General features: G+C 42.7%; 7 protein-coding genes across 7 annotated transcripts; 3 read left to right on the top strand and 4 right to left on the bottom strand.

The window, feature by feature from the left end:
- Window positions 1–175: 175 nt before the first annotated feature.
- Window positions 176–2,193, bottom strand: EAE97_007482 (uncharacterized protein; the record flags this gene model as incomplete). The annotated part of the gene is made up of 6 exons (XM_038877997.1): window positions 176–713; window positions 767–947; window positions 994–1,120; window positions 1,198–1,602; window positions 1,824–1,919; window positions 2,056–2,193. 6 exons carry the CDS (start codon window positions 2,191–2,193, stop codon window positions 176–178), a joined length of 1,485 nt encoding a protein of 494 aa, XP_038731482.1.
- A 650-nt stretch (window positions 2,194–2,843) lies between these two features.
- EAE97_007481 (uncharacterized protein) lies at window positions 2,844–3,545 on the bottom strand (the record flags this gene model as incomplete). Its single annotated transcript, XM_038877996.1, has 2 exons — window positions 2,844–3,194; window positions 3,249–3,545. The coding sequence occupies 2 exons, from the start codon at window positions 3,543–3,545 to the stop codon at window positions 2,844–2,846; spliced, it is 648 nt and encodes a 215-aa protein (XP_038731481.1).
- Window positions 3,546–5,082: 1,537 nt separating this feature from the next.
- On the bottom strand, window positions 5,083–7,341 carry EAE97_007480 (uncharacterized protein; the record flags this gene model as incomplete). The annotated part of the gene is made up of 7 exons (XM_038877995.1): window positions 5,083–5,459; window positions 5,516–5,604; window positions 5,672–6,074; window positions 6,128–6,568; window positions 6,627–6,716; window positions 6,774–6,877; window positions 6,935–7,341. The coding sequence occupies 7 exons, from the start codon at window positions 7,339–7,341 to the stop codon at window positions 5,083–5,085; spliced, it is 1,911 nt and encodes a 636-aa protein (XP_038731480.1).
- A 3,064-nt stretch (window positions 7,342–10,405) lies between these two features.
- Window positions 10,406–11,309, top strand: EAE97_007479 (uncharacterized protein; the record flags this gene model as incomplete). Its single annotated transcript, XM_038877994.1, has 5 exons — window positions 10,406–10,418; window positions 10,567–10,695; window positions 10,828–11,045; window positions 11,121–11,198; window positions 11,253–11,309. The coding sequence occupies 5 exons, from the start codon at window positions 10,406–10,408 to the stop codon at window positions 11,307–11,309; spliced, it is 495 nt and encodes a 164-aa protein (XP_038731479.1).
- Window positions 11,310–13,513: 2,204 nt separating this feature from the next.
- EAE97_007478 (uncharacterized protein) lies at window positions 13,514–15,628 on the bottom strand (the record flags this gene model as incomplete). The annotated part of the gene is made up of 2 exons (XM_038877993.1): window positions 13,514–14,711; window positions 14,772–15,628. 2 exons carry the CDS (start codon window positions 15,626–15,628, stop codon window positions 13,514–13,516), a joined length of 2,055 nt encoding a protein of 684 aa, XP_038731478.1.
- Window positions 15,629–18,377: 2,749 nt separating this feature from the next.
- Window positions 18,378–21,838, top strand: EAE97_007477 (uncharacterized protein). The gene is made up of 4 exons (XM_038877992.1): window positions 18,378–18,926; window positions 19,028–20,280; window positions 20,331–20,500; window positions 20,548–21,838. Exons 1-4 carry the CDS (start codon window positions 18,740–18,742, stop codon window positions 21,155–21,157), a joined length of 2,220 nt encoding a protein of 739 aa, XP_038731477.1. The 5' UTR covers window positions 18,378–18,739; the 3' UTR covers window positions 21,158–21,838.
- A 3,478-nt stretch (window positions 21,839–25,316) lies between these two features.
- EAE97_007476 (uncharacterized protein) lies at window positions 25,317–27,005 on the top strand (the record flags this gene model as incomplete). The annotated part of the gene is made up of 2 exons (XM_038877991.1): window positions 25,317–25,897; window positions 25,949–27,005. 2 exons carry the CDS (start codon window positions 25,317–25,319, stop codon window positions 27,003–27,005), a joined length of 1,638 nt encoding a protein of 545 aa, XP_038731476.1.
- Between the last annotated feature and the right edge of the window lie 840 nt (window positions 27,006–27,845).

The following is a 27,845-nucleotide window of genomic DNA, read 5'->3' as shown; positions in this document are numbered from 1 at the left end:
TACGCATGCTTATGGGTTCTCACATTGAGTACGTTCCGGAGGATCTTCAATAATAGTTTTTGCCCCGAAGTAAGAAGTTAAGATAAACCCTTTGAGTTTAGGAGTTCAAACTATTGATGAACAACATCCACCATGAAGAGAGCAGAGATTCAAGCCCGACAGAAACCCTCATGGCCTACGTAAGTTTATCGATCTCCTCCTTGTAATCCTCCAAAACTCTCTTTCTACTAATAGTCCCCTTTGCCGTCCTAGCCAATGGCTTTCGTGGATCCACAAATAAGATGCGCTTCTTTTCAACAAAGACATTCGTTTTGTAGTGCGAATTTGTCTTTTCAACAATCGGCCAAATTTCTCTCATCAAGTCATCCTTCTGCTCATTAGACAAACCTTCAGAAGTAGGTTCGATAAGGAGAGCAATATACGTGATGTAATTCTCCAAGCCGATCTTCTGGACAGGGAGCACAATGGCTTCTTTGATACCTGTACAGTCAAGGACAGCATGTTCCATGATTGATGGATTTGCGATTTGACCATTGGAAAGAGGAATCATATCATCTGGTCTCATTTTATAGATCCATAGATCTAGTTTACTGGGATGAGGAGAATACAGATCCTTTGTTCTGAATTCCTGAAGCGTAGGAAAGAGTTTGAAAACCGGTTGTTCCTCCTCGGGCTTTGGATTATGCACAATATACGCTTCGTACAGATTTCTCCTTCAGGATGAAATCGTAACTGTAATCCAGCAGCTGGATGCGCGTGAAATTACCTCCAATCGTTCGGTTCCCGGTCTCCGATTTCCCGAATCAGGGGGTAGCTTACGGATTCCGTGGATCCGTGGGATGTATAGAGATCCAGCTTGGCAGAAACCATATCTCCCAATGCTTTTGCGACATCTCCACCCCCATAACATATTAATCCGACGTGACTTGTGAAGAAATCGAGTAGCTCTGAGTTTTTAGCACAATCGGCTACTAGCGGGGGTCCACCAAATACCCATGACATCGTTCGTGTGCTTGAGTCCTTCCACTGCAAGAGCCGCAGTGGGAATTGTGGCCGCGGGTGGGAAAATATAGGTTGTCTGATTGGCTATTGCTGCAATCACAATGCAGATAGCTGAAGTCTAGAATATTATGAGGTAAGTCGATAAGATGATGGTTATAACGTATGATTGTAGGTTACAAGTAGAAAGAAACGCACATGAAAAGGGGCAGTAAGCGAAAACACCCTCCCGCCCTCACTCTTTCTATCAAAAGACTCAAATCCCTCTGGAGGCTCTAATTGCAACGCTCGTACATAAGTAGCCGCATAATCATGAGTATAGATTACTGGTTTTGGAAGTCCAGTAGTCCCAGATGTATGAAGCGCAACTAATGGTTCCGCTTTAGCCTCTTCAAATGTTTTTCCGTAGGGAAAATATTCGTAAGTGGTATTGAGCAGCTTCTCAATAGAAGGAATTGTGAGAACACGTAGATAATCGTGAAGCTTCACAACGGGAGCTACAGTTGGAGGTTGGGGAGAGGTGGTCAAGAGCACTTTGCAAGACATGGCAGTGAAGAGATGAGTGGCTGCTGAGGCGGTGAGGAGGGCCGAAGTGAGGAGAAGCTAGATTTCATCCGTCAGCTTTCAGGTTTTGACTACAACTACCTCATATTTCATATTTTTGTTTTTGCATATAGCTTCTCTCTCCAAGTAGTTCCAATTCCTTACAAATAAACAAATACCTACCTTATACCCCGCCTTCATAGCCCCCAGAATAAAAACCACATACCGAAAATCTTTCCATCCTATATAACACAAGGTCTGAGAATCTTTCCTAGGCCCACTTCCTCGGTAAGCCATTTAGCAGCTCCATTAACCGCGTTTGCTAATTGTGCATAGGTTATTTTGCGATAACCCTGTGGGTAATTGATCAAGGAAATCTACGAGTATGTGAGTAAAGGTCTTTTTGGGACGAGAGGGAAGAAACCAAGGTTGCAAGGAAAGTGACGAGGAGCACGAGATTTTCATACAAATTGAACATCTGATAAGGAGATAAAAAGCACAAATATGACTTACAGGATATTCTCCGAACAACGCATCAGGGTATACACGCGCCCTTTCATCTAGCATATCAATAAGTAGTCGAGGTTTATCATATCTCAAATATCCTGCTTTAGGACTTGGATGATTCTTCTCGAAGGTACGTGATGCCATGGTTTTAAGATATAGAAATGATAGGTTACAAGATTAATTTGTAGAATGGTGGCGAGATAGATAGATAGACATCAATACACACTATTACCGACAAGCCTAATAAAAAGAAGAAATACAAGAGAAAACTTCATTCTCGACTTTGATCTGGGAGATAATCGAGAATATAAACACGCCAAAATACCGACATCAGCCCAACATGATGATATCCACATGTAACATCAACCAACAACTGCGTGCGTATTCAAATGCCAGTTTGAGAACTAATTTAGTACTGCAGGGTAGCTGCATGTGAAGTACAGATTAAATTGACGGCTTTGAAAGCGGATGTGCAGAATAAGTACATACTTGAAGCTGCGAAAAGTTATGAATTGGTAGGTAGCTGGGAATTCTGGACAGTGGTGAAACGAATATTTCTAGAAATTTGGAAATTATTTGGATACATAGAGATTTTAGATAAAGGTATCGGAAGTGAAAACTCCTGGATCTCTGGACAAATAACAATGATCCCGGTAATATATCTACAGCTTTATCCTGTATTTCTTTCCTCATCTCTACTTCAATCATGTCATGTAACCTGTAGGAACCCAGAACCAATACCTCAAAACAGCACAACTCAATCCACTACCCCACGAATCTTCTCTCGCACGCCCTTATCCAAACCAAGCCGCTCCCCCTTCCAGCCCTCCCCCCTCTCTCAATTCCCACCGTCCAACCCACATCGCCACAAGTGCAACCACAAAAATCAGAACCTGCACCACCCGTCCAGCTCTCGCATCCCTACACATACTATCCGAGTATACATCCGAATACCTCACAACCTGACACGTCCAAGCTTCAACATCGAACGTTCCTTCATGATAGTGTCCACGATGACTGCGCTCCGGATTGTATGTTGCGGATCGGATGTATGAGATGTGGAGATAGGTTACTGCGACGAAGCATAGCAGTGTATTGAATAGCAGAGTCAATCTAAGGATCGAAATAGGAGAGAATTGGTAAGTCTATGAATGATTAGCATTTATTTTGCAAAAAATATAGATCATTGCGGAGCTTACTTGTTTATTCTTGGTCCAGTATCCCGTGGAAAATGCAAGACAATCTGTAGATGTAACGAGAGAAATAATGCTAGATACTAGTGCCAACTTAGAACTAGATGCGTCGAGGTGCTCTGGAAGAACATAGATGCCGAAATCTTTGTGGCCGAAATGGAGGGTTTCAGTTACAGCTAATGAGCCCCAAGCAGTAGAGATCAAGACCGATGTATGGAGGATAACAGCAAGAATAGAGAGAAGCAAAAGAATGAAAGTTGACGTCGTGAACGCGAGCTGCGGATTCGAATTGAGAATTCCCATTGTTGACAAGGGTGGAATGGTCGAGCAATGTCATACAGGTGAGAGGTAGATAAAAAGGAGCAGAATTTTAGGACTTGCTGATCAATGTTGTGTCTCTACTTTTGATGTCAAAGTTTCTTAAGGAGCTTATTATCAAGAGCCAGGCGTGTTTAAAATCTCCAGATGGTTTTCATTATAATGTGAGAGGAATGGTGATTCATCAATATGATTGTGGCTACGGTTAAAACTGGGGTAGTGAATTTCAATGGCAATCAATAAATTCTATGTCAATATCGTTGCGAGATAGTCTACCTGTACTTATCTAGGTAGTTGCAGTCATATATCTGTATGCTGTCATCGTCCAACGCCAAGATTTACTTAGATCTATTCAGCTACATATATACATGTATCGAATCTACATTTCTTCGGATACCATCAGATGAATGAGTGGAACCCTTCAATCGTAACACAACCCTTCTCCAGTGAATCTTCCCGAATTTAGAGTTCTGTGATCGCAAAGATAAATGCATTACCCAGTGAAGAGATATTAGAAAGACATGCATATGAGACACCGAGACTCAGCTATCACTTCCCACGCTCAGGGGGGGTCAACAGATTAGCAAGTTTGGATGACTAGAAATCAACACGCTTTTCATGTAAGTAGAGCACAGAAGAAAACCTGATATGAATTCATCCCCAATGCGAAAATACATCATCAGCCAGCACAAGTGAAGTGAAGTACGTAGGTCTTTTCGTAAGAAGGAAAGAATAGATGATTCAATTTTCTGGCTTGAGTATTTGGGTTTCGGTATTTCTGAAGATCACAGAGGAAAAAAGATTGTGTGAAAGATTTCCACGCATTGGTTGAATGCATGTTTTCGCTATCGAGGAGTATCTTGTGTCATGAACAAAGAAGGATTCTGGTAGATCCCTCATACACAACAGCAAAATCGAGGTATCTGATAGACGCAAATGAATTTTTAAGCCAAACTCGAAACGGACTGTTGACAACTTGAAATACGGTGCAAGGCCTATATCTGAATTTCTCGATTGGAGTCTTCTCCCGGAAGGAATACATTTCTATCGGCACTACTCTCTCGAACAGCCTCCATACCCTTACTTACTATTACAAGCTATGTCAAAGAAGTTCTCAAAATTCAGTCTAGAGGTGGGGGTATTGATGCTACAGCATGAAAGCACGAGTCAGAATTCAAATTAATGTAGAACAAAATATCATTTTATTAGCTGTCCTATTTTTTGAATTTGCTTAAAGTTGAAAATTGAAACCCAATATTTTATGCATCCATACCAGGCAGGAAATCCTTGTTCCAATGCAAGGCCATTCCCGCCCCCAAGGCAACTCCGGCCTAAGTATAGGCATACAAATTTAACATAACAGGCAGGGAGCCCTTGTGCAAAGCAAGGCCGTCCCCGCCCATATACGTCATCAGATAGAGGACAAATAGAAGCAGATTGCTAGAGACATTTGAAATGTCAATAACATAAACGTGTAGGATAGATATCGAAATCAAAACCTATCACGACTTGTGAAAATGGTTTAATTCCATGCGTCACCGCCAGAAGCTGGAGCACCCCAAGCATCATCAGCTGAAGCAGCTTCAGTGGTTTCAGCGGCACCCCAACCACCACCAGTAGCAGCATCGTCTGTTCCCCAGGCACCACCAGCCTCAGCGCCACCCTCAGCATTCTCGCCACCTTCCTCTTCATCATCTGAATCATCATCAAAATTGAGAGTTGCAACATCACCGGTCTGGCCATCCATGGTAAAACCTTCAGGAAGATAAGCCTCAAGGAAGTCAGGAACAGGTTGGCGAGTTTCCAACAATGTCTTGACCAAAGCTTCAGCAATATCATCATTACGATCGTTGTAGAACGAGCTTGCAAGACCCATGTTGCCAATACGACCGGTACGACCTGATCATTCAATGATTAGCCAGCTGCAAGATTAAGTTGAAGCAGAATATGCTTACCAATTCGATGAGTATACTCCTCAATGCCGCCATGATCATTGGATGGTAGATCAAAGTTAATGACATGCATCACATTATGTACGTCGAGACTAGAGTCTGTGTTAGCGGATAAACTCAAAGGACATTCACATCATAGCAACGGTGCGTTATACATACCCACGCGCAGAAACGCCAGTAGCGATCAAGATAGGCATCTTTCCATTGCGGAAAGCACGAATAGAGTCTTCACGCTCACGTTGAGTACGATCGCTGTGAATAGATGTGCAAGGAAGATCGTTGTTGAACAAGTAATCATCGATTTCATCAGCAGCACGCTTGGTGTTGACGAAGATGATGGTACGAGCAGGTGGGGTTGATAGAAGTAAGTCGTAGAGAGCTTGACGCTTGCTGGCAGCATCGATATAGATGATGTCTTGCTTGATATTAGTGTGAGAACTACCAGCACGACCAACACGAATGCGAACATGGTCATGAGCCAGATGTTCCTTGGCAATGGCGCGAGCCATCTTTGGGAAAGTGGCAGAGAACATCATATAATTGATATTGCCCTCTTCTTGGTCTATTTCAGAATTAGTAATATTCAGATGAAACCGGAATGATCGAGGTACTTACCACCACCGGTCATAATTTGCTTCAATTCCTCCTCCCAGCTGGAGTCCAACATCTCATCTGCCTCATCAATAACCATGTACTTAAGGCGCTTGAGAGTGAGAGCATGAGGACGGCGGATCATATCGCAAAGACGACCAGGGGTACCGATGAGAAGGTCACAGCCCTTGGCTAGTTGACCAAGTTGCTCTACAAGAGGACCACCACCATAGACGACGCAAGGTCGAAGCATACTGCGGTAGCAGAAGCGACGAGCCTCATCAAAGATCTGAGTTGCTAGCTCACGACTTGGACAGACAACGACGACCAATGGCTCAGCTTTGATAAAGTTGTCACGATCTGGTATATAGGTGGCTGGGTTTGGACGAGGGGCAGCGAGCTTCTTGGCCTTACCCATCAACTTTGACAAGATTGGAATCAGGAAAGCCGCAGTCTTGCCGGAGCCTGTGAGCATGGAAAGTCAGTAAATAGCTCAATTATTTGGAGAGTGATAATTACTCACCAGTTTGAGCGCAAGCAACTACATCATGATCTTTCTTGACTGCTGGGAGGCAGTACTGTTGGATCGGGGTTGGAACATGATAACCGGCCACTAAAAGAGCAGAGAGTCAATACTTTCTATCAAAAGAAGGTTTCTGGGGGAACTTACATTTGATGTTTTCCAACATAACTGGGTGAAGACCTGCATCCTCAAATCTGCGGATGGGATCAATCTTAACGGCTCCCTCTTGGGTGACCTTAAGGGTAGTAATGCTAGAGAATGATGTTAGTACGATATCACATAGTATAGTAAGGAATGAAGATAAATACTTCTCAAAGTTGAGACCCTGGCGAACATGGTTGTTGTTCTTGCCGAACAGTTGCTCCTCCAGATCGGGGAATCTAGGACCAACATCACCATATTCTTCGTTCCATTCATAAACGGCACCACTCGAAGCCCATTCTCCATCACGAAGACCGCCAACGGCAAGTGTCTCTGGCTCTGCATCTTCAGCTGCATCAGCTGCTGGGTCAGCATCACCTTCGGCACCATCTGCAACTGCAGCACGGGTTTCTGCTTGTTCCTTGGTGGACTTGTTGTAAGTTTCGTAGTCATACTTCTTGGCAACAACCCAGCCAGCTTCTTGAGGATTCTTGCGCTCTACCGCGACAACATCAAGTGTTTTTGTTGTGTCGGGCAACGCAGCAACCATATCTCCAGTTTCAAAGGCAGACATATTGACTTGAGGTGATCTGCAATGAAACAACTATTTAGTTGAGTCTAAGAAGTATAAAGTGGGAGAAGGGATAGATTTGACGTGTCTTTGACGCACCTTAAATAATCAAGAAAGTGAATGATCGTGTGAAGCCTGTGAGATCAGTTAACCGTAGATCGATGAAGATGCAATAAAACCACAAGAACAATCAAAAGAAATGTAAGAATAAACAAGGTAAAGAGATAAAGTGGGGTGAGAGAAAGGAAGAAGAGTAAGGTAGGGAGAGTTGAGGGTAGTAAATAATCTTGTCCGATACCAAATGCGACTTGATAAAGCGAAATGGAAGGGGGGTAGTAGATGTGCGCATATAGCCGCGCAACGCAATGCCAGCGATAGCAGCGGGGAAGTAGAAAGGTGAAGTGAATGCCATGTACATGCCAGATGCACAAACTGATAGACAGATCGAAGAACTTACTTGATTGACAAAGTGAATGCGACAAACTTGAACCCAAGGGCAACCTTAGAAAGAGAACCGAAGAAGGAAGAAATGTAATCTTCGACGCTGTTGTGAAAGGTTAGAAAGACCTCGACATGTATCAAAAGCAGATGGAAGATGAGATGAAGGAGAGTTTGTTCTGGTGACAGCGTGAAGTAAACAGAAGGATGGAGAAGAAATCAAAACAAGGGGACTTGACTTACAATCAAGAATCGAGAAGACTTGGTATTTGATTGAAAGTATCGGATACTTCAATCAAGGTACTGGAGAAGATATGAGAAGAGAAAAGAATCAATTAAGATCGAGGAGATCGATCAGAATTGATGGAGGATATTTCGAAGGTGGTTGTAAAAGAGTAGGAAGAGTAACAGAATTGGCAGGAGTAAATGGAAAACTTTATAGACAATTGAGAGATTGAAGAAACGAAGAAAATGAAGCTAGTGTTCCGCCCTCTTTGAAATTATGATTGGCTAAATTGACGAATTCGAGCTTTGTTGGGCGACGAGATTCTGGAGAAATCGTTCCTGCCAAAAACAATAATGTGAGGGGGAAAAGTCAAATTTGACTAGAACTAGCAAGTGCCCATAGATGTAATTTTCAATAACCTCAATATTGGCAAGGTACCATTCTCTGCATCTCTACTGTGTCTTTTTATGATCGTGACTTAATAATCCACGCGATATTGCCTGTCTTCGTGATATTCCTATTCGGAAGGTGAAGCTCGCACCTCCTTCTTTGACCAAAAAATTTCGAAAAATCTAAGTACATCAACATTAATAATTTCTCCCCTTGCCACCAGTATCAGCGGTAATGAAGATTGTATCCAGACACTCTCTGAATATTATTCATACTATATGAAACACACCTGCATAACTCCCTCTTATTGTGCAATACTAATCCTCGTGGGTCACAAAACAAGGTAGGTCAAGTGGGTTGAAGTCAACGAACCCCATCGATACAAATGGATATTTGCTGACGATTTCTGTGCCTTTTAGACATCAAGAGAAGCCCCGTGTAACCACCACCTACAAATGAAAGATGTGCTGGCTATCCATGCGGTGCAGGCCGACTTTTCGGCTCACCAGCAGGCACTTCAATCGAGACGTCGCGCATATTCTTCGAAGACTTTCGACATATACGAAAAGCTTTAAAGTCTCGCATGCCGAGCCCGAGATACAAGAAGAACGAATTCTATCGTACAAATTTTGGTCCTTGTTTGGAAGGTCCTCGCTCGCGGCCCACAGAGTGTAATCTCACCTACAATGACTCGCTGCACAACACCAGAGTCAGTTCATTGAAGACGTTCTTATACTCACGAGTTTTGAACCTTCTCTTGTCTAGACTACCTGTTCGTATCTTGTACAGCATAATAGGAATCTACAACGCAGATAAATCCTATTTGCCTTCGACCCATAATATACTTTGGCTCTACGCTAGCCCCCTTGGCATAGTTAAGTTACGGGTCTAAGAAGCTCCACCTCTATGCACGGAATGGTTTCTGTAGGAGAGATATTGTGCTAATATATATATAGAGAGAGAGAGAGAGAGAGAAAGAAAACACCTATGTTGCCATTGTCTACAATGACATCCAGACCTCTACGCCTACCTAAACTTGCCTACCATCTAAATCATTCACGAACCCGAAAAAAGGTGTCTTCGCTCGTCGAGCGAGTCGAATATGACAGGCGGGTCATTTTGGCCATGACCTATACAATTATCCCACCAGGAGCTTAGAGTTCACCAAAAAGGAAGAGCGCAAATGTTCCGGTCCAGAGATCTTCGTCGGCGGCTACCAACTAGCACGTACATTTCGCAGCTTGGCCTCTTCCGGCAGACATGCCATAGGAGCTTGAGATACTAGGCAGGTATGAGAAGTATCGGTACAGTAGGTAGCGGAAGACTTTGTATATATTTGGATGCATTTTCAAATAGGTAGGGGTGTATTATATTGCAGAAACCCCCGTCTACACAGGCACTGAGAAACTACTGACCCCTAACAATACCCCGTTCTTCCATTATCCCCTCTTTTTTTCGAAAGTGAATCCATTCATTCTAGCTGGGAGAACAAATGAGCTTGAATATACCGCCTCTCGCTAGAGCGATTGAGATCTTGAGAACGTGTGGTATATTTTAGAGTCATTTCTTACGAATCAAATACAATGGAAGTGTATATCTGCAATAGTATTAGAATAGAGGGAAGCAATAGTAGATTAGATTAGCAAAGCGGCAGCTTCACAATCCCATGAGGATATCAATTCCATTTCCACAGAGTAATGTCGAGTACCCATAGATAGTTCTCTTTTTCAATCAATATGCTCGATTCACTTGTCCCTTTGATAGCCATAAAAAGAGAAGTCTCAAAGAATATAGGTAGGTATTCATATCCATACAAACTTCAAACCAGATTCAGACCCTGATAGTGAATTGAACTCGGATTGCAACAGTGAATACTTGAGGCTGAGTAGTTGATTTTCTTCCCCTCTTTTTCCTTGTTTTTCATTCTGCACTTTCACAATACTTTTCTCTGTGTTTCATCAATTCATCACAGGAAAAACTGATTTTGATATCTCCAAGACATAAAAAATCAAAATGGCAACCACTGGTAAGCATACCATATCCATTCCTTGTGTGGTATCAATACCTTGTATTTTCGAGGAAGTATTGGGATTTCTCTGCACCTCAATTTTTGAGGGGGTATATGCATATTGATCGCAGATTTATATCGGTCTTCGTCGCTAACGTGAAGATAGGCTCAACCATGATGAACTCCATCAACATCATTCCTATTCCCAAAGCCAGAAGCCTTAATTGGCCACGAACTTCTGCCTTGAGCTTGCTGGGACAGAATGAGATTGCTAAATATGACCAGAAAAAAATTCGTAAGCCATGGATTTCTCACAAATGATACTTGTATTCATACAAGACAAGACATGACATGACTTGACATGACTGTCATTCTTCCTTGCTCCTATTGTATAGAAGATCGCTAGACTAACTTGAATCTTTAACAGTGTACTTACATATTCAACACTACCGCGGATCGCAGGATTGGAACAAGCTCAATGTATCCGATTATATTCCTCTTCCTAATACGCACAAATTCACGACTAGCATGAGCCTTCAAAATGCCGCGCAACGTTGCCGAAAGGCAATGATTCAGTTGATCGGCATTCATAATGAGCGTGCTGTAGCACACAACAGAGAAATTCAAGCCCAAAAACAGAATGAAGTGTGTATACTCGCTTCATAAATTGAGGTTTATGACTTAGGAGGAATATAGCAACTTTGCTGATGATTTTACTAGGACAAGGAAGAGGATCCGGAAAGGGCAGAATGGACACGTACTATTGTCGCTGTCAAAGCGAAGAATACAAGAGATGCCGTAAGTTCAGAGAATCAGGCATACACTATACCATCTATAACTAACATTCTCTAGGAGGAGTCATGGCAATCGCGAGCAGGAAATAGAATGAGCTTGTGGAAGAGAAGATAAACCGCATCGCGGTAGATTGCCCAGGCAGTCCTCATGAGGGAATCGACAAAGGAAACAACGTAATGGGAGATACTTAGGTATGGAAGGAGGGACGTCGTTCCAAACGAAGACAGTACTTCTTCTTGTACGACAGCAATAATACAAACTCTCCTTCAATAATCGTTCACTTTCTTCGTCCCTCGGTGATGTTCAGATTAGGTGAGCCAGGACCTATATGTACCTAGTACTGTTAGGCAAGCACTTGGCAGAACTATTCGTATCCCTACTCCATAGGTGCCAGTACTTACTGTACCTCCCAAAATATCAACACATGATGACACCTCGGTAAGTTTCATAACCTCCCTAGTGCTATTTCCACAGTACGGAGGATCTCTTTACATTACTTTTTCAGAAAACTCTGCGGATGCTGTTAGTTCAGCATCCCAATCGCAGCATACTATTTTCCAAAACCTCATATCACTTGATATTTTGCCATCGTTAGAGCTCGCGAGCGTCGCCTGCTCAACAAAACTCGAGTCCATGCCAGTAATGACAGGTTCTAAAACCAGTGGTGGCGTCGCTGAATCCTGCACGTAGTAGTTTCTCTCGCTACGGATTTTCGATGTGCTTTTACCAAACCCCAAATTTCCATGGTTGACACCATATCAGGTGGGAGGTCCCCGTCGAACTTGAGCACATCAATAGCGGAAACAGCATCAATACGTTGATGCCAACGCCGTTTAATCCGTGTAAGTACGTCTTCTCCCATAGCACCCGCTTGCGACAGAAGAAGTCTGATACTTGCGCTCCTCGCTGCAAGAAGATTACATGTGAAGTTTGCGACTTGGTGAGTATGATATAATCCCCTCCCATGTTCCCTTCGAATCCTCGTCTTGTATGTTCGAATAGCGAGGTGTATACCAATCCAAGGATCTTCGAATGAGGATTTTCGTATAGCGTCGCGTTAGTTGAGAGAAATGGAAGATTTTGGTGAGTCAAAACCAGACCACCGCAATGCAATGGCTCGTTGTTCTGATTGATTTTGCGCCCATGAAAAAGCTTGAAGCTCTGGATTGCTATCAATCATACCTACCTGCAAAATATAAGTTGCAGGTACGAATACATGCACAAATACAGCAAATAATGCCATAAACATCTATCCATTTGATTTCGATTTCTTTCTTTTAAAAAAAAGGTCTTTCAATCAAATTAAAAGTTGTTGTATCGAGCCTAGAACTCTAAAAATCAAAGTGGGTAACAAAGTCTGACTTTCAGATTTCGGCCCGAGGTTGTTCCGATGGCTTGGTTAAAGTTGATTTATGGGGTGAATTCGACTTCAATTGTTCATATATTGAATGAGAAATGATGATTCTTGTATGTTTATACCCCTCTTCGTCTTCATTTTTGAAATCACATTCATTGCTTCAAGGGCGTGTTTAGGGACCTTTGACTTGATCCTTTTTTTCACTTTCTTTTCTTCCAATTTCCAAAACACCGCTATATAGATTTGAATTTGCTTATGGGAGATTGTATACACTTGTCTAGAGTAGGAAACGATATATACAACTTTGAAAGATTATTAGAAGTGCAGTCACAATCTTAGGGTGAGTTGCACGCCTAGTCATAAAGTTGATTTTACCAGGGGTTTTCTACCTGTCTCCCTCCCTCTCCTTCCTCTTTCAGCATCTCTTTCTATAAACTTCTGTCTCTCCTCCCAAATCTTCCCCATCTTCCAGATCCCATCCCTCACCCAACAAACAAAGCTCTACCTAGATAAATATACACATCGCCAAATCCTCCTCAACTCCTCCCCAATGCCCACTCCAACTTTCAGCCATCATCCAACCATATCACCCAACCATACAAGCAAATCCACAACCTCCTTCCCCTTCACCTTCTCCCTCTCCGTCTCCCCAATTCTCCAAAGGAGCTCGTTACTCACATACTTTGATATTCCTTCTCTTCAAGTAGATTATTCCATAGTGGGGAAGAACGGGGGCTTTGCAAAAGACTCTTATGATAAAGATCTTATGAGTGGTAAATTCAACTTGTGATTATACAGCTATTTCTATCTAGCACGATGGAGTGGATATCTACTCTACTCTACTCTATCATATATCATCCCGCTAAGAACAAATGGCCTTTTCATCTATAATACATGACTAACTAATTGCACGGTGATGTTACACCCGCTCCTACTCCCGCGCCGCAGCACATACATAAATCTATCCATCAAACACACCATGTTGCAATTCCACTCCAAATTGATCTTTCGCCAAAAACCTCATCTGTTTCTCAATTTCATCCTCCATGCCTCCGCCCCATCCAAGCAATTGTCTAATTTTACTTCCCCAAAAAGCCATATCGGTGCTCAATAATACAAATCTGAACAAAAGATGTTTCCACCCGTTAACCCATCGCTCTCTCCAACTCAAGTCCTTGCTGTCGACCAGACTGCGAGATGCCCATGAACCCGTCATCTTGATGCGGTTGACAGGGGAGCCGAGAAATTGATTATTGCCTTGCACAATGCGCATATTGCGACCGATGAAGAGGAGTTCACGTGGGAAATTTTCTTCTTCAGAAAGGACATCTCGGATACCTTGACGGAGTCTCTCTTGGACTTCGTAGTGACGCTCTGCGGCTGTTTTGCCTTTGAGATCCTTGGTGATGCGATCTTTGGTACTGTTGTCGCCACCGTCATATGGACGCATGAGAGTTGCTGATGCGAACAGATCGGGGGCCTTGACACCCCATGCAGAAGTGATTTCGTTAAGCGAGGTGTTATCGAAGGTCATGATGGCTTTCCAGAATTGACAGTATTGATGTCGGAAAGTTGGAGTCATGGAAACGTATAGACCATGATCGATTAGAACAAGTTCTGGTTGACCGTTGGGCTGTCTTCGGATAAAAATATTCCCTGGATGAGGATCGCAATGTACAACTCCCCAAAGGAACATTTGTGCGGAAAAGAGATCGACCATGGTAGTCATGACTTGTTTCAAACTGAGGCCTAGACCACCTTTGCCATTATGACCTCTCCATTCCGCACTGCGATCGGGTTTGGGATTGTTACTCGAGAGGATGTTTGGCGAGGGGTTTGAAAGTGGAGCCCCTTTTGCTCCAGGAGAACCTTTGCCATATCCACCCCGCCAAGGAGCTGTCAAAGCTTCTTTATCCCAAAGACGTACACCCTCGATCCATTCTGTCGTCATGACTCGTTTTGAGGACAGATTACGATATACCTTGGGAATATAAACACGACCGTTCAGTCGTGGTTCACCTGCTACTAGTCCGGCCATCTGTTCTGAGTTGTTCGCTTCATTTACAAAGTCCGTTTCTAGCATCAAGCGCTCAGTAATATAAGGCACTAGACTGTACAAGGGAAGGTCGAACCAGTATGTGTATACTTTCATCACTACCCTGAACATATTGTTAGCAAGATCTAAGATTTCGAATGCTTTTCGAGTGGAGGAAACTCACTTGAAAGCCCACAGATCCCAGCCCACTTGGCTGGCAATCTCTCGTTTCTGAACCTTGATTGCCACTTCTCTCCCATCAGCCAACCTCGCCCAGTGAACTTGCGCAACAGACGCTGAAGCTCTGGCTTTTGTTTCGATTATTCCACTACCAGGCTTATTCGTATAACTAACACCAAACACTTCCTCTAGACTTTTCCCTCCAAAGTCTTCCCTGATAACCCTCTCTACATCGTGCCACTCATTCTGCGGAGCGTCATCGAACATTCTCGCAAACATTTTCTGGAATTCGGGAGGCAAGACTGCACTTTGCATAGCAATTGCTTGTCCGATTTTCAGGTATAATCCACCATTTTGGTGTAAAAGATTGAACATCCTCTCAGCGTTTCTTCTATGCAAGTCCGTAATGTCACCCCCAAGAATCGGATTGGGTCTAAAATTAAGCTTATAATCGATCGCCACCAATATACCCAGGCCGAATGTTCGCAGTGATCTGGTAATGGAGGATGCGTACAATTGGGTGTCTATGAGATAGGCTATGCCTGTCGCCGCCGAGACATATAGTAATCTTCGTCCCCATTTTATAGATCGAGGATAGAGCTTTGGAGGGGCAGCTTTTCCCAAAGATGCTGGCGAAGGGGGAACAAAAGGTTGATATCTTTGCGCATGGGCTAAACGTTGGGGAACCTTTGTATATACATGATTTCCAATCGTCTCCTTCTTTGGTCGAATTAAAAATTGACTTGATTGTTTTCGTGCCTGGTGGGATATTTTGTGTGTAGAAAAGAATGTGTTGGTTAATAACTTGTTACATGGTGGTACAATAAACCCCGACCTCCTGCCTGCATTTCGCAGGTACATGGCTACGTAAAAAAGCCGGCGTCAATGGGATACATAGAGGAAGTAAAAAGTTCAATATTCGATGACGATAATATAAGGAAAACTATCAAGCTAGTTTCCACCGTTATCGTTGATAAGAAAACAGTTTGTGTTAACCCCGCCCCGTCCGATTTCCCTGCTTTACTAAGCCGCTCGGTCGAGTTGACATATCCGACCAATAAATCAAAGTATAGAAGTTCCACGGATTCTCCTTGGATTTTCTTAGCATTATTGGCAACGAAGATGGAGATAGAGATGTTTCCAATAATAAGTGGTTGAAGAATGGAAGTTGTTGCTAGCTTCCGATTAAGAAATCAATATAAAATTGAAAGGACAAAGGAAGGAACGTCAATACCAACTCGCTACCTAGGTATGTTATACCAAATCCTTCTCATAACGTGTTTTATCAGTGTGCGGGTTATATCAGTATGCGGGTCACTTATTTTACATACAAAATTCGTCTATGCGTAACTATATACTTTCTTTATTTATGAATATAATTTTCTGAAAATTTGATATAAAATATTTGAATATATAAAAATTATAAAAATCTAATTAATTTTAAGAAATTCGAATTTATAAAGTTGTTATTATAAAAATAGTTTTTTTGTAATGAAAATTATAACAATTTCCTTTTTCTTTTAGAAAACAATAAAATTATTTTATAAAAATTAGATTAATAAAAAACCTAGATTTTAAATTTTTTTTAAGATCTTTTATTCAAGAAAATAATAATTAATTATTAAAATATTAATATTTTAAAAAGCTTGATTTAGGTGGTTTTCGAAATGACCCGCATACTGATATGACCCGCACACTGATAAAACACGTTATCATTATCTCGTATTATGTTCGTATTTGTACGACCGATTTGTATGTCAACTCATCAAACAAAGCATCAGAGCCAGGCAAAGTCCACCAGCAATGGAGCACATCCATATTGTACTCTGTGTGATCGTCCCGGTGTTTTATGCAGAAGGGGGAACTTTACAAGGACCATGTTTGAAGTGGCCCGGAACTTTTCACCTGTGGGAAATGTTCATTCGCAACCTTGATAGATTGTGATTATCGGCATTCATTTAGTAGCATTAGGTGTTCCCTCATCAGACTTGAGCACTATCAGAGCAAATGCATGCCTCCACCGAATTGGAAGCCGTCACACATTAGGTTCAAAGATGCATGATTATGCATTATGAGGTCCTTAGTCGGTAGGTATTCTAGGTGGATGCGTATTTTATTCCCCCTTCCGACTTGTAGAGTAAGATCTCTCGGACAACTTTGCTCATACCTACTTACCATACATATAATATACCAGATAGGTAGTTATCGACGAATACTTCCCTACGCACTCATTCGCCAAGATTATGATAGACTTTAGGAAGGAGATACCTGGCAGGTGGTTAGCATTCTCGATATGTGATTGATAGACTCCAAGTACCATAGAAAAAAGAAAAGAAAAGAAAAGAAAACACAGCTAGGCGTAGTAAAGCAGAACTAAATATAAACTTATATGATTTGCATATCCATAGTACGGAAGCAATAGCTCCATCTTATGATCTATAACTTTAGATGTCGCATGAAGTGTTTGAAGATCCTAATATCTTCGGAAACAAATGTGCACTGTTGTTAGTTTGTTACAGGTGATAGCAGTGAAAAACGAACAGCGCGCATTCCAAAGCGTGTAATAAACCGCAACCCTTTCTATGCTCCAGACTCCAGACTCCAGACCGAGCAAAGTGCAGTGGATGATTTTCAAGCAAGTTCATATGTGTATTATACAGCCAATGATAAGTAGTTGCGACTTGGATGAATCAATTACCTACCCCGACCATATCTACCTATTCATACCGTCTTGTCTCCATTTTATCGCCATCGGCTCATTACCATCTGCATAATCGACCTCAATGATACTGCTTGAATAAATCTCCGAGAAGCAGAAGATGTCGTGTCGTTTTTTTGTTCTCCTTCTTCTTTAGAATAAAGTACTATCCCTCGCATCCCACCCATCCATACACACCTGGTACATAATCAAGATCAACTTTAATCAGCGGGGCTGAGCAATTCACAATTTATCACGAGAATACCTACCTAGTACCTACCTAGTACAGCACGAAGAACCCCATCCATCTCTCATAAGTCATCAACTCTACGGAGTACAGACAGAATCCTGTGCAGACTGTACTTGTACTGTACAGTAGTTTAAGACGAGACACTTTTGAACGGCGCGAACCCTTCCCCCCTCAAGCCTCAAGCCTCAAGCCTCAAGCCTCACGCCTCAAAGGACGGATAATAATAATCTGAAACGCCCATAAGATTGAGACAGAAAATTACCACCATATTGAAAGAGACTGACATGACAGATTGAAAGACTATCATCCTTTCTTGTACAAACAAATATTCGAGGATTTTTTTTTTAGACAGTCACCAATTCCTACACACTTGTCTCTCTCATACTCCGACTCTTATCCAAAGATTACGATTTTTATCTTACACAGCCTTTGAAATCTCGGAAGAATTCAATCTTGGCTGAAGTCGAGACCAATTGAATCCCACTCCACACGATATCCCTTCCAGGTTCTACTGCACTGTTTGCCTTTAACCTACGCTTTAAACCTACAACGACATAGTACGAGGAACCGTTCTTGGAAGGCGTGGGCTATCAACGCTTTTAACCTTGCTTTTCTCAAAAAGCCAAAGTCAATTCTAATCACAATCTACAAAAACACATGTACTTTGACTGCTGTCCATCTCTTTCCCTGGTCCCCGCCTGCTCCTAGTATCTCAGAAAAGGCCATTGTCAGGAGGAAACTACAACGGCAACGACAACGTCCCTTGATCCAGTCTTTATCGTTCAATTTATGACTTAATCCACTGAAATTACATTCCATTTATCGATGTCTAGTCAGGAGTGGGGAATTAAGGACGACAACAATAATAATTACAATCAACAAATTGAAAACTTGAGACTTGAGGTACATTCCGCGACAACATCACCTGGACACCCTTTGATCGAAAGAACCTCGATATTTGCCGCGTCTTAAAGACGCTGGCATTTCCAATTTTTCACGCATCAGCATAGCATAGGACAACAAAATGTTAAGACCGGCGACTCCGTTATCGCTTTTGCTGCTCGCTGCATTTGCATGCTTGCTCGTGTCAATTCTATCAACTCCTATAATCAAGTCGATACCCTTGGCCTCTTTCGATGGAGTTCAGTTTGGGGTCTTTGGTTTTTGTAAAGGGAGCACTTGTAGCAATATTGAAATTGGGTATAGTACTGGTAAGTTTCAATTCTTGAATGCACACTCTTTCTACACATGCTTCCGCGCAATGCGTACTTTAGCATACCAAGCACAGCACTGATATTAAATAAATATTTAGAAAGTCTTTACGATGAAACTCAATCAGCTACATTCGATCTCTCTACGAGTACCAGATCAACATTATCTGCTATTCTCATTATCCACCCGGTAGCTGCGCTATTCACACTTATCATGCTAATCCTAGCCATCGCCGCTCACTTCCATGCACCTTCACATTCCCCTCGATACCTATTGGGAATATTCATCCTGAGCATCTTGACTTTGATTCTCACCCTACTCGCATTCCTCATCGATGTTCTACTCTTCGTACCTCACATGGCATGGGGTTCGTATGTTGTGCTCGCCGCCACAGTCATTATCGCCGCGAGTGGTGTTGTGTCATGCGCTATGCGCCGAACATTGGTTAGTCGAAAAGCAAGGAAGCGTCGTATTGAGGAGAACGCAGAGATGAACGGGGAGAATTTCTACAACCGTCAAGGAAATGAAACAATCACTCCGGTCGTCACTGACACCAGCATTTCGAAAAATCCGGCCAACGAGAAACTACCAACATTTGCCACATTTGATGCGAATAACAATGAACGTACAAGTGACGAACGGATACCTTTGACTACAAGAACCCCGACCACTGAAAATTCTCCTACTAATGTCCCTGGTGGATCTATTAGGAGTCAGGGAATGGACGGTTACAATGGACCACAATCAGGTACCCCATCTATAGATCAATACGGAAACCCAATTCCGATGATGCCGATGATGCCGCAAGTAGGAAATGCATACGGTATGCGAAACCGTGACCAATCTGCTGGGCCACCAGGACAGGCATTGAGCCACCAGTATTCTAACACTTCCATGAATTCGAGAGGGCGAGGTGGAATGCCACCAGGACCACCAGGAAGAGGTGGTTATGGACCACCGAGGGGCGTATATAGAGGAGGTTATGGGGGCCCTCCACCAGGCCCAAATCGCGGAGGGTATGGCTATGGTCAGCCAAGAGGGGGTTATGGTCCGAGAGGTGGGTATGGTCCAAGAGGTGGCGGTTACCCAGGCCCGTATAGAGGAGGGATGAACAACGGAATGATGGCGATGGGTAACGGTGGAAGAGCGCCCCCACCCGGCTATGACAGCCGAGGACCTTCTGATCCCTCGGCGCCTATTGGTGGATTCAGGGGTGCTTCTCCGGCGCCTCCCGGTGGATATGTTGCATACAGGCCAGATGAGATAAGACCCAGTAGCTTACCTCGTGCCGAGTCACCTCCGCCTTTGGATGATTTGGAAAATGTTGGCATGGTTGGACAGGCGATTGAAATGGTTAGTAGTAAACCACCTTGAAACATTGATGATGCTAATTTGGCATGTAGGATGCGACAACAGGAAGTCCATCACATCCACCTCCGGGATTCGTCGGGCAATTTGGCGATCTTAGAGACAGTGATGACGACGTCGCTGGAATGGTGGGGCTACAGCAGCAAAAAATACAGCAAAGGCATGAGACTTTGATTAGTGAGACGAGTCAGTATAGCCAAGATGAGTAAGTGATGTTCTATCATTGAATCGCCAAGTTTCTAATGCGGTCAGATACGTAGCACCAAGACAAGTATGGGGACAGCAAGCAGGTAGATCATCACCTCTGAACCCTGCCTCACAACCTGTCGTCGAACTCCCTCCTAGCGAGTCTTCTCACAAACGAGATAACTCGAATGATACTTATTACGAAGACGTTGACCCACGTTTTGCCGATCCAGCTCCAGCTCTAGCTCCAGCTCCAGCGACAAAATCATCTCTAACAATTCCCGCCGCCCTCAATATTGCTGCACAGTCCTCAAATAACCGCTATGATCCTAACACTCACCTTCATCCAAATCCGTTGGGCAACTTAGATGGCAACAATTCTTACAATTCTTTAGAGGAGCTTCAGTCGGGGCAACGCTCTCCAGCTGAATCCGAGAGGTCTACCTTTACGTCAGTTTCACAACGAGGGATCAATCCCAACTGGAACGGAGGCGCTAGTGGCTACGCGGGACCTCCAATGCCGAATAGAAGGCTTGCTCCTCGACGAGAGGATGTTCTCTTGAACGACAATCCAGACTTCGCCTTGCCTACAGGTCGTGGTGGTCGAGGACCGCCTCGTGTCATGCGTGGTGGCATGATACCGAATTCCGCCTATCCAGGTGCCAGCGCTCTTTGAATTCGGTATTATTTATTTTCAAAATCTTTTGGCCGTTACTCCCACATCTTGTTTTACAGTTTCACTTACCTTATGACCTCACCAAATCGGCTCGTAAATAATGCCACTGTTATTTTTACTTTGTTGATATAGAGTCGTACGACCCAAGGCGTTTTGGTTCTTTCAAACTTCTAAAGCATACATTTTATGAGATGCACAGTCATTTGGGCTAACCAGTATCACCGCTTTGTTCTTTTGTTCATAGAATGGCTCCGAACTTGGTGATACATTTTCGACGATTGTGTAACAAGAATTTTGTGTAGCAAGCCTTACATTTTGGCCTCTGCTTTGGGAGTTGGTCTTTTGCATTCAAGCGAATTTGGGCAGGGAACTTTGGGCCGCGTATGGCTAGCTGGTCGTTGGGCTTTGGGCGATTGGTAAAAAATGGTGATCAAATGAAATGGAACTCTGGTGCACAGCAGTTAATTTGACTAGGGAGCGCAAAGCTTGAGGTTGAGGGGGGGGTTGAAAGGGCGTCACACATTATCGTGGGTGAGATGGCTACATGTTCTACAGACACATGAATACTTTAGCTAGTAGAGAACAATCAAGTGGACGTTTCGGATATTTCAGAAATGATGTTATTACAAATATGAGTATTGATAGGAATATGTATAATGGAAATGTGTTCTTGATTCTAAATTATCTACCTAGTGCTCTCACGTGAATGAATGATTCCAATTTCAATGAGCACACCGTAGTACAAATGGGTACAGAGTAGGCACTAATAAGTGATTGATAGATAACATGATAGGGGGCTCGGAACAAAGCGCGTCATTAGCGGCATGTGAGATATGTGTGGTATCCGTAATATCTGTGATATGTGTGATATCTGTAATATGTATGAAGAAATTACCAGGCAGGTATGGACGAATTGATGATAAGGTAGTTGGTTAGTGAAGGGCTTATAAAGTCAGTCAGTCATAAGAGAGATTCGTTGGATGCAGTGAGTGGTGTATGTTGTGGAGTGGAGGAGGGCTGTTTTTTTATGGCATTATAGATAGGGTGTGGATTTGAGGGGGTGGATTGGTGGGTTGATTAATGATTGGAGTGGAGTGGATTGGAGTGGATTGGATTGGATTGGATTGGGCTGGACTGGACTGGAAGTTGGGTGGGTTTTGATCAAATGTGGTGGGTGATTAATTGGGTTTTCGGGGTTTTGGTGGGTGAGTTTAGGGTTCTGTGGTTGAAGGGTTTTGGTGGGTGAGTTTAGGGTTCTGTGGTTGATGGATTGGGTGTGAGAGGTGTGAGAGGTGTGAGAGGTGTGAGAGGTGTGAGAGGTGTGAGAGGTGTGAGTGAGGGCGAAGAAGATAGATAGAGAAATGGAAAATCAAATAAATGGTCTTCAAGAAAGGAAGATGTTGAATTTGAATTTGAATTTGAATTTGAATTTGAATTTGAATTTGAATTTGAATTTGAATTTGAATTTGAATTTGAATTTGAATTTGAATTTGAATTTGAATTTGAATTAGAGGAATTTGGTTGACGATGGATGGATAGATGGGGGGGGAGATAGGGGGGTTATGATATAGTGTTGATGTTGTGGTATAGTAGGGTATCGAGGTAGGTAGGTATTGAGTAGATCTCTGAAGTATGAGTATGATATCCATGAGCATAATAAGTATTAAGAGATACTCTTATTGCATCTATAGTCTATCTGCAAATTAACTAAAGGAGAGATGAGATGTTACGGATTGATTGATGGATGTGATATCCTTTAGATTTAGTAGGTAAATGTCTGGGTATAATATACGTATATATTGAATAGTCTTGCGAGAATCGAAGTGAAGAAGAAAAAGAACTATTTATTGGTGGTGGTACAAAGTACAGAACAAAACAGAACAGAACATTCAACATGAAACATCTCCACGTCGGGAAAAAGAATTAAAAAATATAGGGAGATTCATGCAACCCATGTTTTGGTTCCTGACCCTAACCCCGTCGGTACCCCTGCGTGAAAGGCCAAAATCTCGCGTTCCTGTCTGCCTGTCCAATCCTCGCTAGGTACGTAAGGGTTCTGAAAACTTTCCGAGGGGTCACTGAGGGGGTTTCCTTGTTAGTTACCTAGGGACGGGGGATTGTTTTCTTAGTGTGTTATGTGTGTGGATGGGTGGACTTGGGTAGGTTTGTAGATTTGTATGTAGATTTGTATGTATGTATGTATTATTGGTATCGTTGTATTATTGGTATCGTTGTATCATTGGTATCGTTGTATCATTGGTATCGTTGTATCATTGGTATCGTTGTATCGAATGTACGAGGGAGGAATAGTATATGATTGGTTTGTCTGTGGCTTTTACTGACTTGCAATGGTTTTGGAGCCCCTGAAATTCGTTACAGAGAGGAGAGAGGAGGGAGAATGGGTGGTGAATGGTGAATGGCGAATGGCGAATGATAATGTGGTGTACCTACCTATTGTGTATTGTGGTACGGGTCTAGACATGGACGGACGGGTTTTGTGATGGGTCGGAGGATAGAGGGGATTTTGAGAAATGATCGCTGTGGAATTGTGGGTGGGAACTTGGAAGGGAAGAAGGGTGTTTAAATATATGAATGGGGGGATGGATGGATGGATGAGTGTTGAGTGATTGATTGATGGCATGAATTGGATGAACAATTGAATCGTTGAATAATAGATACTGGGAATGAATACTTGGATACTTGCTTGAGATTCTTTCGCTTCTATACGATCAATTGGCTTGGATCGCACGAGAGGGAAGAGGGAGTAAGTACAATGAATGAGAAATGGTGATACATGCAGAATACTAGATGTCTAGATTGATGGAAGAACGATAATAATAGATGATAACTGACTACTTAGTAGCTAATGAATGTATGTTAGCTTCTTCTTCTCTTTATTGTACTTTTGAATCTACGTACTCGAATAGTAGCTTTTGTCTGAATATCTTCAAAAGTACTATTATACTACATATGATTGGATGACTTCTATCTTGAATATCGACGACTACCCATCTACCTACCAACCTAAACCTACTCGTATACGGTTCTGTATTAATACCTACTTCTATCAATTAAATCTAACATCCGTTCGTCACTCGTCTACATGATTGCGTCGACGCAGTTCATCTAATTACATCGACATCCATCTACCACACCAGTGGACGTCTTCAATATCCTACGCATCAATCTCCATATTCATTTTCTCCCAATTTTGGATCCAAACATCATTCTCATACATTAGTTCTTGACTCAAGCATCTCCCCGTACAGCACTGCCTACCCCTTCATTCATTTCAGCTCAAAGGGCAGAGGGCAGAGAGAAACTAAACCGCCAAAGACGAAGCTAGCGACTAGCATTACATGGAAAAGTTTGGACCGTTACAGCCTTATCAAGGATCTCCCAAATCAAAATTGGAGCACATTGGATCCATTTGATATCATTGCCGGACGGGTATGTTGATATCAATTCTTTTTTCTTTTATTTGCAAATCAATTGATTCAAGCCGTATACCTTTCTTCATCTCTCGATATCACCAGAATTCATGCAATACGGTCGTTTGCTTTAAGTTCCCATTTTATTAGATGGAAATACAAAAGGAAAAAAAGCCGTCGTAGTTCGTCTTATAAGTTATAAGTTATAAGTTAAGAAGAACCTCTGGTCTCCTACACTACTCGAGAAACAAAACAATTTGATCCATTTCATTCATTTGCAACCAAAAAGAAGACAGAGAAAGAGAGAGAGAGAAAGAGAGATAGCGCGCGCGCGAGAGAGAGAGAGAGTAGCGAAATAATTCACATCATAATTCATTCAAAAAGTAATTCGCAATCTCAATTCATCAATCTCACTGCCGAACTCTTCATTTTCTATATTTTATTTTCCAGCCCGACGCTCACTCACTCTCTTCCGTCTTCCTCAGCTTTTTCCCATCCCATCTTCTTCCAAACCTTGTATTTCTCCATAATCCATTTTATTAATGATTAGCAAGGCCTACAGGGAAATTTAATTCCAAAGGAGATATCCATTCATTCGCCCTTTTCTTCAAATTTCACTTCAATTAAAAGTCAATTCACCATACAATACAATACGATTTGATCAAACCAAGCCTTCCCTGTCAATTCTGCGACAAACACTATTGTTCCCATTAAATCGAACCTACACGATGGTTTCTTCAATCCGCCCACGAACTCCTGGAACGTCACCATCACATGGTGCCGAGAGATTAGCAGGAATTCCAGAGAACGGAAAGCATAATAATAACGCCAATCCCCCTCGTCGTTCCAGTCTGGGTGGTTTATTACTTCGTCGATCCAAGTCCGGAAATTTAAACTCCAAGCATAAGAAGGATCTTGCTCAATTGCAAGAGCAAGAGCGTGAAAGACTCCTTCGCGAAGCAGCTGCGATCCCTAGATCTCCACCTCGTCTTCCCGACCTTGCTGTCCCGACACATTTTCCCTCGTTTGGTGGTGAAGACAGACCGAGTTCGGCAACGTCTGGAAATAGTGGTCAAGGTGCGAGAAGTGCTTCAATGGATCCGCAATCCAGATCTTACACAATGAGTAGCACACTCAGTGTGCCAGTTCCTCCAGTTCCTTCAGGCGCGAGGAATGGTGGTTGGGTTGATCCTTATGCTAGATCAGAGAGCATGACACATCGTGGAAGATACAGCTATGCAAGCAGTGCCGTGAGCACAATTAATAGTCCTCGCAGAGTGCGAAGACGTAAAGATCCTACTCCTTTTAAGTAAGTTTTTAACATGCTCTTCTTTCTTGACTTTTATTAATGGCTCTGCAGTGTTCTCATCGTTGGCGCACGCGGTGCAGGCAAGACATCTTTCCTTAATTTCCTCAAAACCTCCCTCGCTATCCCTCCCAAGAAGAGATCGAAGCCCGAACCATTGGCCGAAGATATATTTGCTCCACGTACCCCCAAGTCTGGAAATTTCATCTCGCATTATATCGAATCGGAAATCGAAGGTGAGCGGATCGGTGTAACCTTGTGGGATTCAGAAGGCTTGGATAAAAATGTCGTGGATCTTCAACTTCGAGATATGTCTTCATTTCTCGAAAGCAAATTCGAAGAAACTTTCACGGAAGAAATGAAGGTTATGAGAGCTCCAGGTGTTCAAGACACACACATCCATGCTGTATTCCTCATTCTCGACCCCACACGCCTGGACCAAAATATTGAAGATTCAAAGAATGTGATCGCAAATGGAAATGGACATTTTGGAGTATTTGGTACAGGCCCTCGTTTGTTTGGCAGTCTCGATGAAGATCTTGATTTACAAGTCCTTCGTACATTGCAAGGAAAAACTACTGTGATTCCGGTCATCTCAAAAGCCGACACTATTACAACGGCCCACATGACGTATTTGAAGAAGACGGTTTGGGATAGTCTGCGCAAGGCTAATCTCGACCCACTTGAAGCACTCGGACTAGATGATGAACCCGAAAGCCCAATTATCGGCCACAGTCAAAGCCGCCTCGATGAAAGAGATGAATATGCTACTTCTGAGAATGGTTCAGCTTCTTCGGGTGGTTCTCCCAATTCCAAGCGTCTTTCCTCGGGCTCCATTCGTCGCCATAAACGTGAATCGGAAATTAGCGAGATTCCTTATTTGCCTCTCTCAATCATCAGCCCTGATTTGTATGAACCCGATGTTATTGGTCGTAAATTCCCATGGGGTTTTGCGGATCCGATGAATGTTGAACATTGTGATTTTGTACGTTTGAAGGAAGCAATCTTTGCAGAATGGAGAGGTGAACTGAGGGAGGCAAGTAGGGAACTTTGGTATGAGGGATGGAGAACTAGTCGCCTCAAGGAAAGGGAGGGTCTGGCCAGACGATGATTTTCTGGAGGGGTTGTTTGAGACATATGTCTTACCTTTGGTGGTGAACATATTTTGATACAATAACTTCACAATCGCCTTGTGTTTGCGGAGTATGGGAAGCAGCACCAATTTACAATCTCCAGCCAGAAAGGACACAACAAAACTGATTATTTGATCTTCTTCCACCACTTTACAAGTTTCGATTTTCGGCTTCGAACACAATCAATCATTGTGTTGCATGTTTCAGACATAGCTTTATTTCTTTACACCTTTTACAACAAGTTTTCACGAATCGGGGTTTATTTTATTTTTTTCTTTGATGTTCAAGTACTTGCTCTATTGTCGGATTGGCAGGCAATGGATGGAATGGAATGGAATGGAATGCATACCCCCCTTTTTTTACACTTTGATTCCTTACATTTTTTTGATTCCTCTTTTACGCATGGGTTCACAGCTACTACTTTTCATTGCATTTGTGATGATATGGTGGTTGTGAACTGCAGTTTATGAGGTGTTTGTTTTTACGCAGCGGGATTTGTGGGTTTTGTTTGGGTTTTGGAGGGAAAGGGAAAGGGAAAGGGGATATGTTTTTGAGGGGTTTTTAAGGGGGAATGATAGATTGACGGAGATTCGTATGGTGGTTTGAGAGGAGAAAATGGGGAGATATTTGAGATATTTGAGGGGAAAGGGGAAGAAAAGAAAAGCAAGATTGATGAGATGAGATGACAGTGTGAAAGCATGAGAGAGAAGAGAGCAGAGAAAAGATTAAGAATGAAATTGATGATTGATACCTATGAATTTTGGGCGGATGGTTTTGTTTTTTGTGCTCTTAAGGGGTTTCTTCTTTGTATTTTCCTT

This window comes from Botrytis byssoidea (genome assembly GCF_014898295.1).
Source record: "Botrytis byssoidea strain MUCL 94 chromosome Unknown BBYS_014, whole genome shotgun sequence".
Classification (NCBI taxonomy): domain Eukaryota; kingdom Fungi; phylum Ascomycota; class Leotiomycetes; order Helotiales; family Sclerotiniaceae; genus Botrytis; species Botrytis byssoidea.
The sequence above is the reverse complement of the archived record's forward strand: the minus strand, read 5'-3'. Positions and strand labels throughout refer to the sequence as shown.

Bases quoted from the DNA above. Each gene is read 5' to 3' on its own strand.
- EAE97_007477 (XM_038877992.1), top strand. From the start codon at position 18,740: ATGTTAAGACCGGCGACTCCGTTATCGCTTTTGCTGCTCGCTGCATTT. The intron at 20,281-20,330 runs GTTAGTAGTAAA...TTTGGCATGTAG, and splicing joins TTGGACAGGCGATTGAAATG to GATGCGACAACAGGAAGTCC. The intron at 20,501-20,547 runs GTAAGTGATGTT...TAATGCGGTCAG, and splicing joins AGTCAGTATAGCCAAGATGA to ATACGTAGCACCAAGACAAG.